The sequence below is a fragment of the Podarcis liolepis genome (genome assembly GCF_965112155.1).
Source record: "Podarcis liolepis genome assembly, chromosome: 14".
In the NCBI taxonomy this organism is placed as follows: Eukaryota; Metazoa; Chordata; class Lepidosauria; order Squamata; family Lacertidae; genus Podarcis; species Podarcis liolepis.
The window spans coordinates 48,681,386-48,699,816 of record NC_139569.1 but is presented as its reverse complement, the minus strand read 5'-3'; the positions used below and the strand labels follow the sequence as shown (position 1 = coordinate 48,699,816).

The 18,431-nt window shown below is 41.9% G+C and overlaps 1 protein-coding gene across 1 annotated transcript in view; it reads left to right on the top strand.

Moving 5' to 3' along the window:
- ADAM10 (ADAM metallopeptidase domain 10) overlaps nucleotides 1-18,431 on the top strand; it is a 53,644-nt gene that overhangs the window by 21,793 nt on the left and 13,420 nt on the right. Inside the window, exons 5-11 of the mRNA XM_083475711.1 lie at nucleotides 6,875-6,978; nucleotides 8,122-8,271; nucleotides 8,800-8,892; nucleotides 11,038-11,221; nucleotides 14,716-14,879; nucleotides 16,349-16,532; nucleotides 17,638-17,788. Of these exons, the coding sequence (XP_083331837.1) occupies nucleotides 6,875-6,978; nucleotides 8,122-8,271; nucleotides 8,800-8,892; nucleotides 11,038-11,221; nucleotides 14,716-14,879; nucleotides 16,349-16,532; nucleotides 17,638-17,788 (1,030 nt within the window). The remainder of the gene's footprint in view (nucleotides 1-6,874; nucleotides 6,979-8,121; nucleotides 8,272-8,799; nucleotides 8,893-11,037; nucleotides 11,222-14,715; nucleotides 14,880-16,348; nucleotides 16,533-17,637; nucleotides 17,789-18,431) is intronic.

The window sequence follows — 18,431 nt, the reverse complement described above, 5'->3', positions numbered from 1 at the left end:
TGGATCTCTCAGCGGCGTTTGATACCATCGACCATAACATCCTTCTGGACCGTCTTGAGGGGCTGGGAGCTGGGGGTACTGTCATACATTGGTTCCGCTCCTTCCTCCTGGGCCGTGTTCAGAAAGTGGTGGTGGGGGATGAGTGTTCAGACCCCTGGGCCCTCACTTGTGGGGTGCCTCAGGGTTCTGTCCTCTCCCCCATGCTTTTCAACATCTACATGCAGCCGCTGGGAGAGATCATCAGGGGGTTTGGGCTGGGTGTTCATCAGTATGCGGATGATACCCAGCTCTACCTCTCTTTCAAATCAGAACCAGTGAAGGCGGTGACGTTCCTGTGTGAGTGTCTGGAGGCGGTTGGAGGATGGATGGTGGCAAACAGATTGAGATTGAATCCTGACAGACAGAAGTACTCTTTCTGGGGAACAGGAGGTGGGCAGGTGTGGAGGATTCCCTGGTCCTGAATGGGGTAACTGTGCCCCTGAAGGACCAGGTGCGCAGCCTGGGAGTCATTTTGGACTCACAGCTGTCCATGGAGGCACAGGTTAAATCCGTGTCCAGGGCAGCTGTGTACCAGCTCCATCTGGTACGTAGGCTGAGACCCTATCTGTCTGCGGACTGCCTCGCCAGAGTGGTGCATGCTCTGGTTATCTCCCGCTTGGACTACTGCAATGCGCTCTACGTGGGGCTACCTTTGAAGGTGACCCGGAAACTACAACTAATCCAGAATGCAGCAGCCAGACTGGTGACTGGGAGTGGCCGCCGAGACCATATAACACCGGTCTTGAAAGACCTACATTGGCTCCCAGTACGTTTCTGAGCACAATTCAAAGTGTTGGTGCTGACCTTTAAAGCCCTAAATGGCCTCGGTCCAGTATACCTGAAGGAGCGTCTCCACCCCCATCGTTCTACCCGGACACTGAGGTCCAGCACCGAGGGCCTTCTGGCGGTTCCCTCACTGCGAGAAGCCAAGTTACAGGGAACCAGGCAGAGGGCCTTCTTGGTAGTGGCGCCCTCCCTGTGGAACGCCCTCCCACCAGATGTCAAAGAGAACAACAACTACCAGACTTTTAGAAGACATCTGAAGGCAGCCCTGTTTAGGGAAGCTTTTAATGTTTGATGTATCACAGTATTTTAATATTCTTTTGGAAGCCCCCCAAAGTGGCTGGGGAAACCCAGCCAGATGGGCGGGGTGTAAATAATAAATTATTATTATTATTATTATTATTATTATTATTGCCAAACATAGTTCAAATCAGCTCCTATCTTCCACCTTCATCAACTTCTCTATTGCCTCTGCTTTTTTTAAAAAGCTTCATTGAGTTCCTGTTTGTCTTCAGTTACCTCTTCTTCTGGGATCCCTACTCCTTCACCTCCTTACCTCAGATTCCTTCCCAGTTCACAGCCTCCTTTGCAGGGCTACTGCCCTGAAAGTCTGTATAAGGTTCTAATCTCAGGCATTTTCACCTCTCCTGGAAAGCGCATGACCAACATTCCATCAGATTTGAGCTTTAGAATGTTTATGAACAGCCCTTGCCATCACAGCAGCTTAGTTAATGCTGTTGGTCTTCACTCATGAGCTCAGATACATAATGTTTGCTGGGCACCACTCTGCCCCGCAAAACACCTGATTCGCCAAGCAGAGCAGCAGCAAAAGTCTCTCTCTCCCCCTCTCCCTCTCCCAAAGGGCTGGGTGGGCTCTTCACAGCTGCTGAGCTGGCCGGTTCCATAAGTTTGAGCTGGCAGGAAAGAGGGCACTATCCCCGCTGGTTTACTTCAGCTGCGTGGAAGGAAAAGGAAAGGCATCCAAGAGGTGTTTTATTCCTTTCCCTCTGGGGGATTTTCTTCTCAGCATGCTGTGGGATTAAAATATCCATCACTTGATTGAATTCAGGTGTAGGTAAGCCTTGGCATAGGCCAGGCTTCCTCAACCTCGGCCCCCCAGATGTTTTGAAACTACAATTCCCTGCTAGCTAGGGATCATGGGAGTTGTAGGCCAAAAACATATGGAGGGCCAAGGTTGAGGAAGCCTGCTAGGCACTGGGCGTTTGTCACTCTCAGCCCCCTGCTGAGGTTCTGAGGTATGACAGGGTCAGTTAGGGGAAGATGGGTCCAACGCAAAATGCGAATTTATGCAGCCGGACCCTCTCCAATTTGCTGAAGGGAGCTCTGTGGCCTTTCCTCCGTGCGCTTCTGACACTTAGACAGACTCCCCTCATGACCCCTCTTACCCTGTTATTGCCACCACCCTTCCTTGCTTTCTTCCTTCCCGATCACAGCAGCAGCGAGTCTTGCATTAACAATGGAGATGTGGGGGGCTTTGGACAGGGAAGTGAGCACTCACTTGCTCTCTGAAGAGCTCAACAGCTATTCTTGGGATAGCAGTGCCTTGAAATCTTTTTAGAGAGAGAGTGAAAGGGGAGGAGAAGCCGGAGCCTTTGAGGGGAGAGAGAGCCAGGAGCAGCCACTTTGCCTTGATATCTCACATCAGTTCAGGCAAAGAATTTTTCTCAGCTGCAGAACCTCCCCCACCTTTACATCTAACTCAACTATACCTACTCTGCTATTAGTTTAGCAGCTGGATTGGAAGCAAAGTATGGAATTGGCAAGGCTACAAAGGAGAGGTAGAGATAGAAGATACTACTGCAAACCCAAATGTATGGGAGCAAAACAGCTTGATGTTCCTGTTTAGGACATTCATTTTGGAAAACTAGTTTTTATACAAACAGACCACCTTGACGGTGTCCATCATTTTGTCTGAGGTTTATCAGATCAAATTCAGCTGACAAAGAATAAAGTGAATTTAGTGAGTATTTGATTGTGAGAAGTCTTGTCTCCTGCTTTGAGGCACTCTACACTATGGGAAGGTAACAAGACTGGCATCAGCTGAGAAGATTGTTTGAGATACAGTGGTACCTCGCAAGACGAATGCCTCGCAAGACAAAAAACTCGCTAGACGAAAGGTTTTTCCATTTTCGATTTGCCTCGCAAGACGAATTTCCCTATGGGCTTGTTTCGCAAGACGAAAACGTCTCGCGACTTTGTTTCCTTTGTCTAAAAACAAAGACATGTTTTGTTTATAAAGTTAATTTATTTTCCCTTCAATTTTTGAACTGCTCTTTACAGTATGTGTGACTTTAAAGAGCAGTTAATAAACTGTTGTTGTACCAAATTTGGCTTTGTTTGGACTTTTTTTTACCATAGGAACGCATTAATTGATTTTCAATGCATTCCTATGGGATTTCATGATTCGCAAGACGAAAAATTCGCTAGACGACAAAACTTGCGGAACGAATTAATTTCGTCTTGCAGGGCACCACTGTAGACAAAATCTGTATTTCTAATGGATGAGCCTGTTGGTTGCCGGATCTTTCAGTTTTTGGCAGGAATATCCTTTTAGCGGCTTTTCAGGCACAACAATGCAACATATGTTTAGCATCACAATGAAGTCTTATTCAGAGTTTAAACAAAAGCCTATTCTGCAAGTGGGGATCTTCTTGTCCACTTTCTACAAAGCCCTTTGTCCATGTTGCAGTGAAATTGGTGGCCAGTAAAAGGCGACCTTTCTATTCTAATTTCAAAATATGGTGAACTATTTTAGATTCTTACTCTTGATCTTGATTCATACTTTTTCTATGAGTGATGTTAAATATGTAAGTGATAAGGGTTTTTTCTTTTAAAAAAATCCTTTCTATTCTGTTTCGAAATGAATTGTTTTCATTAACTAGTACTCGTTCTTTGCCGTAAGCCAGTGGTTTTCAACCAGTGTGGTGCGGCACCCTGGGGTGCATTGAATGATGGTCAGGGATGTCATGGGCAATTTTTCTTCTCCCCCCCTCCTCTAATGCCCTCTCGCATCTCTGCCTCCCAAAGGCTTGCACAGCTGTTTGTTGCAGCAGCCCTGCTGCCACCAAGATAAGATACTGTGCTTATCTTCACCTTTGGCCAGTCTCTGTTGGGCCACTAAAGCCGGGGGCATCCTCTGCCCAAGCCCCTGTGGGGTAGCAGGAGCAGACACCTCTTTGGGGGGGCAGCTCAGAGACCAGGGGTGGCTGCAGCGGCTGCCCAGAGGACTCCTGAGGAGAGAGGAGAGGAAAGGAGGCTGAGGGAGGGTGTTCAAAAAAGGGTAAGAGGCTGTTAGCTCTGCAGGCAAGGGGTGATATAACTGGGCTCCTGAGCACCACAGGGGTGCTGCAGAAAAAAGATAGCTGGTCAAGGGAGTTGTGGACTCAAAAAGGTTGAAAACCTCTGCTGTAAAGCTGTGTTATAAAATGCAGAAATCACTGAAAATGTTCTCATAGAGCAAGATTTGCAGTTTAATCGTGGGTTTGTAATATACTATCGGTACTAAATAAATGGTGGGTGGTAGGAAATGGGACTGCTTTGGGGCTTGTTGGCACATTTGATTATACCGCCTTTTCTTTCATATGTTCAGATCAGAATTAAAAGCTGATAATACAATCAGAATTGTAGAGTTGGAAGGGACCCTGCGGATCATCTACTCCAACCCCCTCCAATGCAGGAATATACAGCTGTCCCTTATGGGAATCGAACCTGCAACCTTGGCAGTATCAGCACCATGCTGTAACTAAGCTACCCAGCTGAAGAAAGTTTAAAGAGAAAAGAAACTATCTAGCAGTAGATCTAGATCAGCACCCATTCGAAGCTGTGATATTATGAAGAAAATATTGATTAATTGGTCAAATTGCAAATGCAAAAGCTGGTATATATCTAATTTTAGCATTGAGTAGTACTTTGTTAAATATTTTCTAAAAATAGCTTGACTGAATCCTTCCCCCACCAAGTGCCTTGGATTTGCTTTATATAGGAATGCTTGTTTTGTTTGTTAAGTCATAGTGTTTCTTAATACATACCAGGAAAATGAAATGATAGTCATAATATAATACAGTGAACAGCATTCTTGTGAAATGATATTTTTAATGAGAGAAGATGAGAATCCTGGAGCTTTCAAATTCTTTTTTTACTACTTTAGTAACTGTATTTCACCTTATTGTAGAGAATTGCAGTTGGGAAAATAGCCACCTGGAAGATTGTGCTTGTTGAGACTAGATTTGGTCTCATGACATTAAATCATGTCTCAGATCTACAACCATGTTTCAAGACAGAAAAGCTCCCACTGAAATATGGGCATTTTACATAAAAATTCAATTTCCCCTGTGCTTCAAGATCCAAGGTTAGGGGCAGGAATGCATTGAATAAGGTGAAGTGTGTCCTGCTGAACTCTGTGCAAGTGTGACCAAACTGTTTCTTGCATCATCATATAGAGTAGTAATGGTGACACAAGTAACCTCCAGCCCTAGAAGTCATAGATGACATGTATATTTTGTATTATAGCATCATTTACTTAATTGGGATGGAAAAAATAAACCCCAAATTAATATATATTGCTTCTCCTTCTTTGACCGAGTTCAGGTCCAAACAAACACATGAGTAATGCCAGTGTTCTTCTAGAGCATGAGTTAGGCATCTTACTAAAGGGCTGGCTAACCTTGCAGGTGCTCCTGGACTACAACTCCCATAATGCCTGGTTGTATTTTTTAAATTTATTATTAAATTATTATTTCTTATTGGCCATGCTGCTTCTTTGCCTCAAGAATGCCACCTGAGAGCCAGTCAGGGTATATTACCTGGTCACTGGACTCATGCTCTGGTAACCTCCCAATTAGACTGTTGCAATGTGCACTATGTAGGGCTGGCCTTGAACATGATTTGTCAACTTCACCTTGTCTAAAATACTGCAGCCATGTGATCAGCTGGGGTTTCATGTAAAATGTACACGACCTCTGTTTTGAAACAGCTGTATTGGTTGCCAGTTAGTTTCTGAGCCCAGTTCAAGATGCTGCCATAAAGCGCTAAAGTACTCAGGCCCCAAATATCTGAATAACAACCTCTTTCTTTACGGATCCTGTCAGATGTTAATATGTGCAGAGAGGGCCTACTTGGCACTTTCATTGCCCTCAAGAATCATGGGGAGCGGGTGGCAGCCCAGGAGGGGGCATAATGGGTTTTCGTTGTTTGCTGAAGACACCCCCTTTACCTTGGCCTTTGTCAGATGAGATTTTTGTGAGGCCACCTGTATCGCCTGATACATATCCTTTGGTTTGTTTAAATTCCTTTATTAGCTTCCTCTACAAACCATGAGCTTGTAACCAAAGTCTGCTTTAGAGTTTACAGCTCATGGTCTTGTCCATAGGGAGACAAACCACAAGCCAAAAAAAATGGATAACATTTTAAAGCGAAACCATGCCTTAACCTCACAGGAGGTCCAGAGGTGGAGCACAGTATCCACACACACTCACATTTATAGTAAGCCATGTTAGTGTTACATGTGAATGAGTCCTCTACTTGTGCAACCTGCTGGTAGCAGTGGCATTTGGGCCTAATTATTGCTCATATCAGTAATAACTAAGTTGCAGCTGGAGGCACTATTTAACATTAGAAAACAATTTGTAAATAATTGCAGCCTTGTTGTGAGCATGCGGTATCAAACCATGAACATCTCTTTGTTGGCTCCTCTTTGTACATACCTACTACCTGATTCTTCTGTGCCTCTCAAGTATGCAAGCTCTTAAACGCTGCATAGTCAAAACTGACATACTCCTTATTAAACTGTTCATTGACATTAGTTAACTCTTTTTTCCCTTTTTAGTTACTTTGAAATCACTGTAATCTTAAAATAGGATGCATTTGTTTTAAACATGGAGGGAAATGGATATCTGAAGTTCAAAACAGCTTATGAGGAAAGCATGCAGATTGTCTTCACTAAAAAGATTTGATAGTAACTTACAAAGTATTAGGCAGATCTGTCACTAGTTTCATAATTAAGATCCAACTCGTCACTTGGTTTGTGTTCTAGGATACCCACATAAATATGGACCACAAGGTGGCTGTGCAGATCATTCCGTATTTGAAAGAATGAGAAAGTACCAAATGACTGGTGTAGAAGAGCCCATGAACCAGGTATATAAATATAATCATTTACTCCTGACCCCCACTACTCCATATTAGGAGGCTCATAGCTTTGTAAAGGAACTTGCACTCTTTAGCCAGAAGCCAAAGAGCTGTTTACTGTAGCCATGACCAAGGATCATGCCTTGTGATAACTATGTCATTATTGCTGACTCTCCCTCTTCAGTTTCAAAAAGGAATTGATATATGTCATAGGAGGACTGTATGAGAAATACAAGCTCAAAGAACCCTTGATGGCACAAAACTAGTTAAACTGTTACTTGGATCTGAATCATATTACCTGATAATGCAGTTTACATTAAATTTCCTGAAGCTTTACAGTCAAGAACATGGATACCATTAAGCTAAGTTGATTTATTAGGTTTTCTGATTTTGATTAAAAGTTAATTGCAGCTTTTAAGAACATTTTAAATACCTGTCAGTAGCAGGCCTAAAAACTTGGCTGAAAATTTCCTCAGGCTGCAGAAATGTGTCTTTTTTCATTGAAACTTCATTCATGCATTCAACTGGCTCATGAGCTATTTTATTTCCTCTTAGTCCTTAGATAAACTTTGCATGTGCCAGATTAATTGGAGGCAAACATTTTTAAGAGCCCAGTCACTGTACCAGTACGTATGGTAATAGGGAAATGTGGCTGGATTCAAGCAACTGTAATTGTGGACAGTGCAGAGATGTGTCAGACCACTCTCTCACTAAAGAGGACAGCCAAGTCTTGCATTATGGAGGATAGAAGCTTCGGTGTTGAACACATCTTTGCATATTACTGCATCAGAATTTACCAGCCAATACAAATTGTTAGTCACCACTTGCCCACAGTTACCTTCTACATGTTGGAGCCCTGCTTGATTTGAAGGTTCTTAACAGGCCTTATTTTCTCTCATTTCCCGCCCCCCTGTTTTTAATGCAGATTGTTACTATTGTGTTACAGTGCATAACGTTTTCCATTGTCTGTAACTGAGGCTGCAATCGTAATTCTACTTACCCAGGAGTGAGCCCCACTGAATTCAATAGGATTTACTCCTGAGTAGTCATGGTTAGGATTGTGCTGTTGGTCTCTGTATTTTTTGAACTGGAAGGCTGTATAGAAGTGTTATTTATCTATATTGCTAAGCTCCTTGGCTTTGTATGCTGCAGCAAACTTCAGAAGAATCTACCAATCATGGCCCAGAGCTTTTAAGAAGAAAACGAGCTGCACAAGCTGAAAAAAACACTTGTCAACTCTATATTCAGACAGACCACCTATTCTTTAGATATTATGGAACAAGAGAAGCTGTGATTGCGCAGGTAAGTGTTTAGCTATTGCTTCAAGTGATAGTTTTCTTTTAAAGGAGGTGAAAGGAGGATGTCCTTTATGTAAAAAGTCATCTTAATGTAGCCTACATTGTTTTTTTCTGGGAAATTGTCATGTATACAACTTTTTGCACAACACATAAAAAGCACATTGTCAGCAACAGAACCTATAGTTACTTGTGGGTGTGCACTATGGGTATTTATGTATCTCTAGAACATACGATAAATGCCCATGCAGGGGGTGGACCCTGAAATTTCTCTGGGATGTGGTAGAGGACATGCTTATTATTATACAAAAGGTTCCAGGTTCATCTCCAGGTAGGATTAGAACTCCAGAGCAACAGCCTGTTATTTTGTACTGCTTTTAATATTTTTTAAACTGCTGTACATGGGTGGTACATAAATACTTCTTTAAATAAAGAAGTAAATGAACTAAATGAATCAATGGTTTAAGGCAGCTCCCTTGACATTTTGCCTCTCAGAGAACTACATGCACAGAACTTTAACCTTCTTCTGTTTTAGATATCCAGCCATGTTAAAGCAATTGACACAATTTACCAGTCAACAGATTTCTCAGGAATCCGAAATATCAGTTTTATGGTGAAACGAATAAGAGTAAGTACTCTGTAATTTAATTTTTAGAATTCTGTTCCTTGCAAGCTCTAGCTAACTTAGCCATTCCTGCTAAATAAAGTGTTTTCATTTTTTTAAATAAGATATTTATTAAGATTTTCAAAAGATTACAAAATAGTAAGAAAAAAAGAAAAATACAAAAAATAAAAATAGCTAAAAACAATTCAGTCTTTCCATCACATGTTTTTCATTTGCTTATTTCCCGGACCTCCTCATGCCTCCCTTTTCTGTATTCCAGTTCAAATTGTTAATTCAGCAAATCCCTCCCCTCTTCATTCTCTTTGTCTTCAAATTTAAAAATATTGTAAAATTAAATTATTACCTATTAATAGCCATTTTCTCATATTCCCTTATAGCATTACAGCTAAAGACCACTTAGTTTCTATCCAGCATCATTCTAGCATTCATTAATTTTACAATATTTCTGTAAATAATCTTTAAACTTTTTCCAATCTTCTTCCACCAACTCTTCTCCCTGGTCTCGGATTCTGCCAGTCATTTCTGCCAATTCCATATACCGTATTTTTCGCTCTATAACACGCACCTGACCATAACACGCACGTAGTTTTTAGAGGAGGAAAATCCGTAGGCATGCCACCCGTAGGCATTCCCTCCATAACACGCACAGACATTTCCCCTTACTTTCTAGGAGGAAAAAAGTGAGTGTTATGGTGCAAAAAATACGGTAGTCCATCACCTTCATCTGCCATTCTTCCAGGGTGGGTAGATCTTGTGTCTTCCAATACTTTGCGATGAGTATTCTTGCTGCTGTTGTGGCATACATAAAAAAAATTCTATCCTTCTTTGGTAAATAAAGTGTTTTCAGTTGCCTATTATTTATTCCAGTAGTCCAGTGCTGGTGAACATACTGTTAATTCCTACCCTATTTACACTAATGGAATAAAAGATGTGGAGGCAACTTTTGAATCTTCGCTACAAATGAAACCAGCAACAAAACGTTGCATAGAGAAATGTTTTTGGTCAGGATGCCAGCCAGCCATACCTCTTCCAGGTTACCCATTTCATTCCTCCTCCCGCAGCTTGCCATCCTCCCCCAAACACATTCAGTCTTCCATAGCCGCAGAGCAGCATGAAGTTCTTCCCTCTTGTGTGTGGTACCATTTTGACTAACATAAGCATTGAGATTCTCCTCCAAATTCCACTAATAGAGGGGTGACTAAGATTCTGAAAATCTCAAGGAAAATCAGTTGGTGAAATTAGATTCTTTACTAAGAAGCCCTGCCTAGTATAGTGGAGAAGTTTTGGACTTCACATTTGGGTCTGAATACCTGCTCAGTTTTGGAACCCGCTGGTGGGCTTAGACCTAGTCACTTTGTCTCAGAGAGATTATATAATGGAATATTAATAATATAGCGCTCAGACTTGATGACATGAAAAACAAATCTTACGGGTTTGAGAGCAATAAAAGGCAAATGTTATTTTTTTCCACCCCTTCTTAAAGTTTAAGCTTGGTTGACCTTCATCCCTCTGACACTCAGATTCTGGGTGTGATATTTTATCTCCATTTTCTGGCCCATATAAATTTTATGCCACTCCATCTGTACTATTGGGTGATGGTATTGAGGCCCTGAAGCTGTCCTATAACTGCAAATGTTCTTTGATTCCAATTACATTTTCCCTTAGAGTTCAAGGGATTTCTCCTGTGCTTTTGCTTCCTCTTTGTTTAAATTTACTAGCCCCTAGGAATTGGAGTACATCTGTTGAACTTAGTACATTGTTACCATTTACTTGTTGTCCTTGGGTGGCGATTAAAGCAGTTCCTTGGCTCTTGGCAAATCATCTTTTCTCTGGTCCTGTGTCACCTCATACCATGCCTCTTAATGACTGCAACATCAAGCCACAAATTGCATGTGTTGAACTGCTTTTGCAGATCAAGCACCACAGAGTTTTCTTTCCCCCTCTGAATGCTTTTCAGCGGGTACTGTTCATATAATTCATTTCTGAGTCACTGAATGTTAAACTGGTGGGATTGAGTAATGTATATTATTATATCTGTGAATCAGTCTTTTGCAGTGTGGATTCTTACAGTGAGCATAGGTTACATCTTTGAAAAGCTGCTACTTGGCTAGCAAGAGTTATTTGACACCACAGAACCTTTTCTTTTAGATCAACACTACTCAAGATGAAAAAGACCCTACCAATCCCTTCAGGTTTCCAAATATTGGTGTGGAGAAATTTTTGGAACTCAATTCTGAGCAGAATCATGATGACTATTGTTTAGCCTATGTGTTCACTGATCGTGATTTTGATGATGGTGTCCTTGGCTTGGCTTGGGTTGGAGCACCTTCAGGTAAAAAAAAATTAAAAATAGTTTATGTTGCTTGAGTGAAGTATAGAGGGTATCTTGTGTGTTAAAGATCTTAAGATCAAGACCAGTCTGGCATCTCCAGTTAAAATGATATCTATTAGCAAGGATATCTATTTACCTGTATCCTGGAGAGCTGCTGCCTGTCAGTGTTGTGGCAGTGGTCTGGCTCTATACACAGAGTTCCATCATGGCCATCATTCTTAAATGGTTGTGTTGCCTAGTTTAAACTCCTAGTGTTACTGAAAGGCAGCATACCTTGCTACCTGGCAGGCCTGCCTGCCTGAGGTGATACTTCTTTTCACTTGTACTACGTAGTTGTCATATGCTCCTTACTCCCACAAAAGTATATGAGGCACAGGAGATTAACTTCCACCCTACAGCTGAAGTGTTGAAATAAATCTTAACCAGCCAGAAAAAAGTTATAACTTTTCCTAACTTGATGACCTCCAGACATTTTGGAGTACAACTCCTATCAGCCTCAGCATCATATGGCAGTGCTGGCTGCAGCTGATAAAAGTCGTAGTCCAAAATACCAGGAGGGCACTATGTTGGGGAATTCTGTGCTAGACAATACCAGAACAACTCCTATTTCGTATCATTAGTGCCCATTTAAACTGTGTACAGTGGAACCTCTGGTTATGTACCATCCTCCTTACTTTGGGTAACGAGCTCCGCTAACCCGGAAGTAGGTGTTCCGGGTAGCAAATTTTGCCCCGGGATGCGAGTGGAAGTCACATGGTGGCAGTGGGAGGCCCCATTAGCAAAAGCGCGCCTCAGGTTAAGAACGGTTTCGGGTTAAGAACCGACCTATGGAACAAATTTAAGTAAATAAACAGAGGTACCACTGTAGTATAAAGGGAAGAGTTGCTTTTCAATTAAGTGTCTAAAGCTGCCCTCATTGCAGTTAACCAAAGTGGAAGGATCATCTAGCACAGTCCAAGGCTAGGAGGATGTGAAACTCGGACTAATTTCCAAAACCCTTTGCAAGCAGTCAGTTCAAACCTTTGGCAAGTGTGGCCAGTCCATTCTGCAACAGTCTCTGGGATACAGAGGAAGAGGAAAGAGAAGGCAGTAGTAGAATGATAGACTACAAGTTGTTTTTCCCACTGCTAACTGTAGCCCATTGACAGAAGACGGGTTGCCTTGCTCATGTCTGGTCTTTGGATAGAGGTAACTTCACTTGTTTACCATTAACGTCCAGGTTCTGCCTAAAAGCAAGTGGCAAAGCAGATCTGTTTCTGTTTCAATGGGCTTAGGGAAAGGCTATAGTTCAGGGGCAGAGCTCCTGCTTTGAATGCAGAATATCCCAGGTTAATCCCAGCATCTCTTATGTAGGGCTGGGAAAGGCCCTGTCTGAAACTGGAGACTTACTGCCAGTCAGTGTGTAGACAATACTGAGTTAGATAATTGGCATAAGGCATTATCCTGTAGTCCTTTTCAGGCATTGTCATTAGGATTTTCCTTTTTGTACTTATCCAAGTCACCTTCGGGGAGCAAGCCTTAAACAGGAGAATGTCTTTTGAACTGATTATGGCTTGAACTCACTAACCACTATGCAAGTGACTTATGGGTGTTTCACTTCAGGGCATTTGGGTGCATGGAATACACTTGAGGGCATTTCTCTACACAGCATTTGGATGGCAAAAATAACCTTTCTTAAGCTGCTTTGGGAGTCAATATTGACTGAAAAACAACATATACATTAATAAGTAATGTATAGAAGAAGAAGGGAAAATTATCAACTTTCTCATTCTGCAAATATCATTTTTAAAGCCCACAGACGGCTGGTTATTTTGGCACCTCTTGCATTATTTTTCTGCAGACGTAACATAGCCCCTTCCTCAAAAACAAACAAACAAAACAAAACCTTCGAGAGACTACTGTTAACCTCTGCATAGCACAATTTATGTTATTTTCAGGTCACAACCTATCCCACCATCCTATTAAAATTCCTGTTGATCAGTAGTTTCATCTTCAGGAAGACAATTTTGGATAACTGTGGTAACTCAGAAGTGGGTGTGACTTGTCTAACTGATATTTTTGTCTTTGTGGTTTCAACCCAAACTTCCCGAAGAACAGTTGGTCTGTAAATATACTCTTAAGAATGAGTCATACTGCTTGCTGAGATAAGCAGATATTCTTAGGCTAAGTACTTTGCAACAGCAAAGTGTGCTATTTAAGCACTTGAACTGTAGCACTTGGAAGAATCACAGTTAAAGAAGCACATATTTGAGGACCTCAAGAATTTATAGTCTACCCCTGCAAGTACATGTTGGCCTCCATATAGAATAGACTGTTGGCCATTGGGGGTTGCAGCTGAGGGTGGGAAAAGTTTGTGGCAGTGCAGGATTGTAAAGCTTTCTCTCTGCCCCACTCCGTCTCTCTCTGAAAGCCATATGAAAGGCTAAGGGTCACATAAGGCTGCAGGTTGTCCTCTCCAGTATAAGATAAAACTTTTTTTCCTCAGTCCAAAATTAGATATTTTACTGAGGCATAGTTTGTAGGTCCCCCCTCCAAAATACTTGTCCTGCTAAAATCCTAAGATTATGATTTTAGGGACCACAAGGGTCAGCTAGTCCAACTTCCTGCAATGCAGGAATGTGGGGCTCGAACCCACAAACCTGAGATTAAGATTCTCATGCTCTACTGATTGAACCATCCCAGTTGTGAGACCCTTTCCAAACTTGGCAACAGAATGGAAGGTCAGTGATACATGTTGGAGCAAAGAATCAAAACTTCAAATAGAGCCTGAATGGAATGATAGGATTGTGGAAAGTGGTCATAGGATCATGGAAAGCTGCCTTGCACTGAATGAGACCACTGGCCCATCTAGCTTGGCCTTGCCTACACTGACCAGCAGCCGCTCTCTAAGGCAGGCTTCCTCAACCTCGGCCCTCCAGATGTTTTTGGCCTACGACTCCCATGATCCCTAGCTAGCAGGACCAGTGGTCAGGGATGATGGGAATTGTAGTCTCAGAACATCAGGAGGGCCGAGGTTGAGGAAGCCTGCTCTAAGGTCAATCAGCCAATTCGTAGGAAAAGCTCACTGTGTCAGTTTGTTGTTCTGTGGCAGAAGTTCTGTGTTGGAGATTATTCCAAATGATACTGGAGGTGGAGTAGTAAAATTACATAAACTAAAACAGTTCCTCACTTAACCCTAAGCAATGAAATGTCCACTTAAGTAAAGTGTGGAATGTGCCAGAAATTTGAACTTCTGATGGAAGGGAATGCTTTGCAGGGGATTAAACGTGGCCAATAAATCTGCCTGTCATTCACTATTTGTCTGCACAAAGAGCTTTGTTACAGTTGCTCCTTGCTAATTATGCCAGAATATAGGGTGAGATGTTTTGATAACAAAAGTAATGGCGAGAAAAGCTCTATTGTGGCATTTTCTTAGCTGGAATATGTATTCATAGCTTTCTAGTGAATCTAGAATAATCCCCTTTTAAAATGTTTTTGCTTAATTTTAACTGCAGGGAGCTCTGGTGGTATATGTGAAAAGAGCAAGCTTTATTCTGACGGCAAAAAGAAATCCTTAAATACTGGCATCATCACAGTACAGAATTATGGTTCCCACGTCCCTCCTAAGGTCTCTCATATCACCTTTGCACATGAAGTTGGACATAACTTTGGTTCTCCAGTAAGTATGAGTGTTACAGCTGCATTCCTATCTGGCCCTGCTTCTACAGCAGATAAGGGGTACTCAAGAGTTGTGCTGAAATCCTCGCTTCCCGTTTTGTGTAAATAGAACTGATGTGAGTTGTGCTTCTCTCAAGTTAACAATTTGTTGCATCCAAGCCTTGACTCTTTAATTTGGGCAATCAGGAATTATCATACTTTCACAGTGCACTTATGACCATGTGCAACAGAGCAAATGCTTCTCTCTCTCTCTCTCTCTCTCTCTCTCTCTCTCTCTCTGAGAAATGACATTTTAGAGCCTTTGCTATGGCATAGTTGAAAGAATACTGGCTTGTTCCTATACAGTTTGGCCTTGTTTTTCACAGCCTGCAGGGTCACATGTGCTAGCAAGCTTCTGCAAGATAGATGTTAACAAGGACTGAACTCTGCTTTCCAAGAACATGTCCTTTGCAAGCTTCAGTGAAATTGTATGAGATGTGGCAGGAGTAGTTTGCAATAGCCATGTGGAATGTGCTGTTTGTATAAATACAAAGGCGGACACACAGTCTTGTGTGCACACAGTTATTGCAACTCGCCTTGCTAAAATGTAAGCAATGATATATAGTCTGGTTAACATAATGTGGAGAATCCATTTCTTTGTCCTGGCTTTTGATAGTGTTAAATATAAATCTTATCACTTATGCCAATGTTTAAGAAAAAATCACCACATCTCTTATGGTTTATGTGACTAGCTTGTATTGATACTGAACACCTTCCACTGGGATATAAAACATGTTGGGTTTAGCAATGCCAATTTATGCTGAACTTGGAGTTTGGATGCTCAAAGCACTTTGAAATATTAAAATGTTTTTTGTTTTCATAGAATCATAGAATGGTAGAGTTGGAAGGTGCCCATGGGTCATCTAGCCCAACCCCCTGCAATGCAGGGATCTCAGCTAAAGCATCCATGACAGATGGCCACCCAACCTCTGCTTAAAAACTTCCAAGAAAGGAGAGCCCACAACCTTCCAAAGGGAGAATGTTCCACTGTCAAATAGCTCTTACTGCCAGAAAGTTTTTCCAAATGTTTGGTTGGAATCTCCTTTCTTGTAACTTGAAGCCATTGGTTTTATCTATTGCTAGAATGGTTTGTTGCAGTTTTAAGTCTAAATTTTACTTCAGTTGGTGCTCAGACTGTTCATATTGTGCAGATAAGGGGATAACATATTGGTTATTAATGGATAAACATATTAATGGATAGAAACAATCTATCGAATGTAACAAAAATATAATATTGCTTATGTGTGCTGGTTGGTGAATGTTCTATGAAAAGTTTTCACATTAATTCCAGGAAAACTAGCTGCAAATATCATTTCTCCCTAACCCTGCCTGCCTCTTATCCTGGGAACATTCACTCCTCCACTAACACTATTACTGTAAAGCTGCCTTTAAGACAACAGAAAATTAAACCGAGAATTATCTCTCTTTCAGCATGATTCTGGAACAGAATGCACTCCAGGAGAGTCTAAAAACTTGGGACAGAAAGAAAATGGCAATTACATCATGTATGCAAGAGCAACATCTGGGGACAAACTTAACAACAACAAATTCTCTATCTGTAGCGTTCGGAATATCAGTCAAGTTCTTGAAAAAAAGAGAAATAATTGTTTTGTTGGTAGGTCGATAATTCATCCATGTTTTTTGGGGGGAGGGTGATATGGGAATAGGGTATCAGTATGAAATCTAGACAGTCTCAAGACTCCCCAATTATGTCATTTTTGAAATTTTGACTGGCCAGTTGTCCCTCCAATAGATAAAAAAGAAAGCCAAGCAAGCAAGAACCTTGCTTGTCACCAGTAAACTACAGCTCTGCTTGTTCACAAGTGTGTCCCACCCCCTAGCTCACACAGATGCTATTTTTCTGGGTCCTGTTCAGGGTGCTGGCATTTACCTTTAAAGACTCAAATGCCTGTCTCAACCTAGCCATGTTTTGAGATCTGCTTGGAGCTCTTCTTCAAGGGCCCTTCTTAACAGATGTGCACTGTGTCACAACAAAGGAGAGGGTTTTTGTGTTGTTGGTGTCCTGATTGCAAAGCATCTTTTCACAAAGAAATGCACCACACCATTAAGTGGCAACCTTTTTACTCCTGGTTACGTTTCTGTATTCCCAGGCATATAAATGCATGCAGTGCCTTAGCCTATGGTTTAGCTGTTGCCAAATATTATTGCTAAAGTTACAATTTAAAGTTCCAGCAGAGATTCAGCAAGCATTCCTTTTGATTTGCAGGCATCACTTAAATATTTTTTCATCTCACAGGCCTATGTGGCTGTTCAAAGGATATTTTTTTAACTGACTAGTCATTTTAAGAATTTTTTCGTACAGTTATTTTTAGTTTACATAGGCATATATGGCTCTTATATTGCAGCATAGAAATACTTTTATCAATAAAATCATTATATTTGTTCACTATCTTGGAATCTACTGGATGGAGAGCAATATCCACATGTTTTGAGTAAATAGAACATTTTAAGCAACAACAAAAAATGCAACTTGGTACTCCCCCCCCCCCCCGAAAGTCAGAGCAAGCTGATACCTGCCTCCTGCAACACACTCATTAGAAGCGTTCTGGGAAATGTTTCCCATACCTGCTCTGGTTATTTAAAAGGAATTTCCCTTTTGTTTTGGTTCAGTTAGTCACTGTGACCTCCAGTGTTTCTCTAAATATCTCACAATATATGTTTAAGGGACAAAGTGTTCTCAAGATCTTCCTGCTTTTCAGAATCTGGTCAACCTATCTGTGGGAATGGATTGGTGGAGCAAGGAGAGCAGTGTGATTGTGGTTACAGTGACCAGTGTAAAGATGACTGTTGCTATGATGCAAACCAACCAGAAGACAAGAAGTGCAAACTAAAACCAGGCCAGCAGTGCAGGTATTGATGTCCAACTTGGTTTTCACTATCCAACTGCTTGACTATTGCTGCCCCTGAACATTTTGCCAATAAGTATCTGTAAACCACAGTTTACAGTGGCAATTGAAATTATTCAACCCCCATTTCAAATTGTGTTTATTATCAAAATTAAAGACTTTCAGCTGTTTGCAGTGAGCAGATCAAACAGGCGCAATTGAAATAGCTCAATACAGTGGATGCTTCCCCAAATTCAGCTGGCATACTGGCTTCTCCAGTCTCACTATTACCCAACTCCCTGAATAGAATCCCTCACAACAGCACAAATACAACAGGTGTTGTCTCATGATGCTTGCTGTGTGCAAGGCCTGCCTGGGAACTGAATGCCCAGCACTGATATGGAGCCTTTATGCCGTGCAGGCTCATTGGCACCCATTGCTGCCTCCTAAGGTGAGTAAGGTGCTGGCCTCATGTTCATCTTTGGCCAGTCTCTGTCGGGCTGCTAAGACTGGGGGCATATTTCCAGGTCCCTGTGGGTGGGATGTGGATGCACCTCTCTTTGGGGGGGAGGGGGTTCAGAGACCAGGGGTGGCGGCTGCCGCCTGGAGGACTCCCAAGGAGAGGAGGTGTCACAGAAAGAATGTAGTTGGTCAAGGGAGCCATGGAC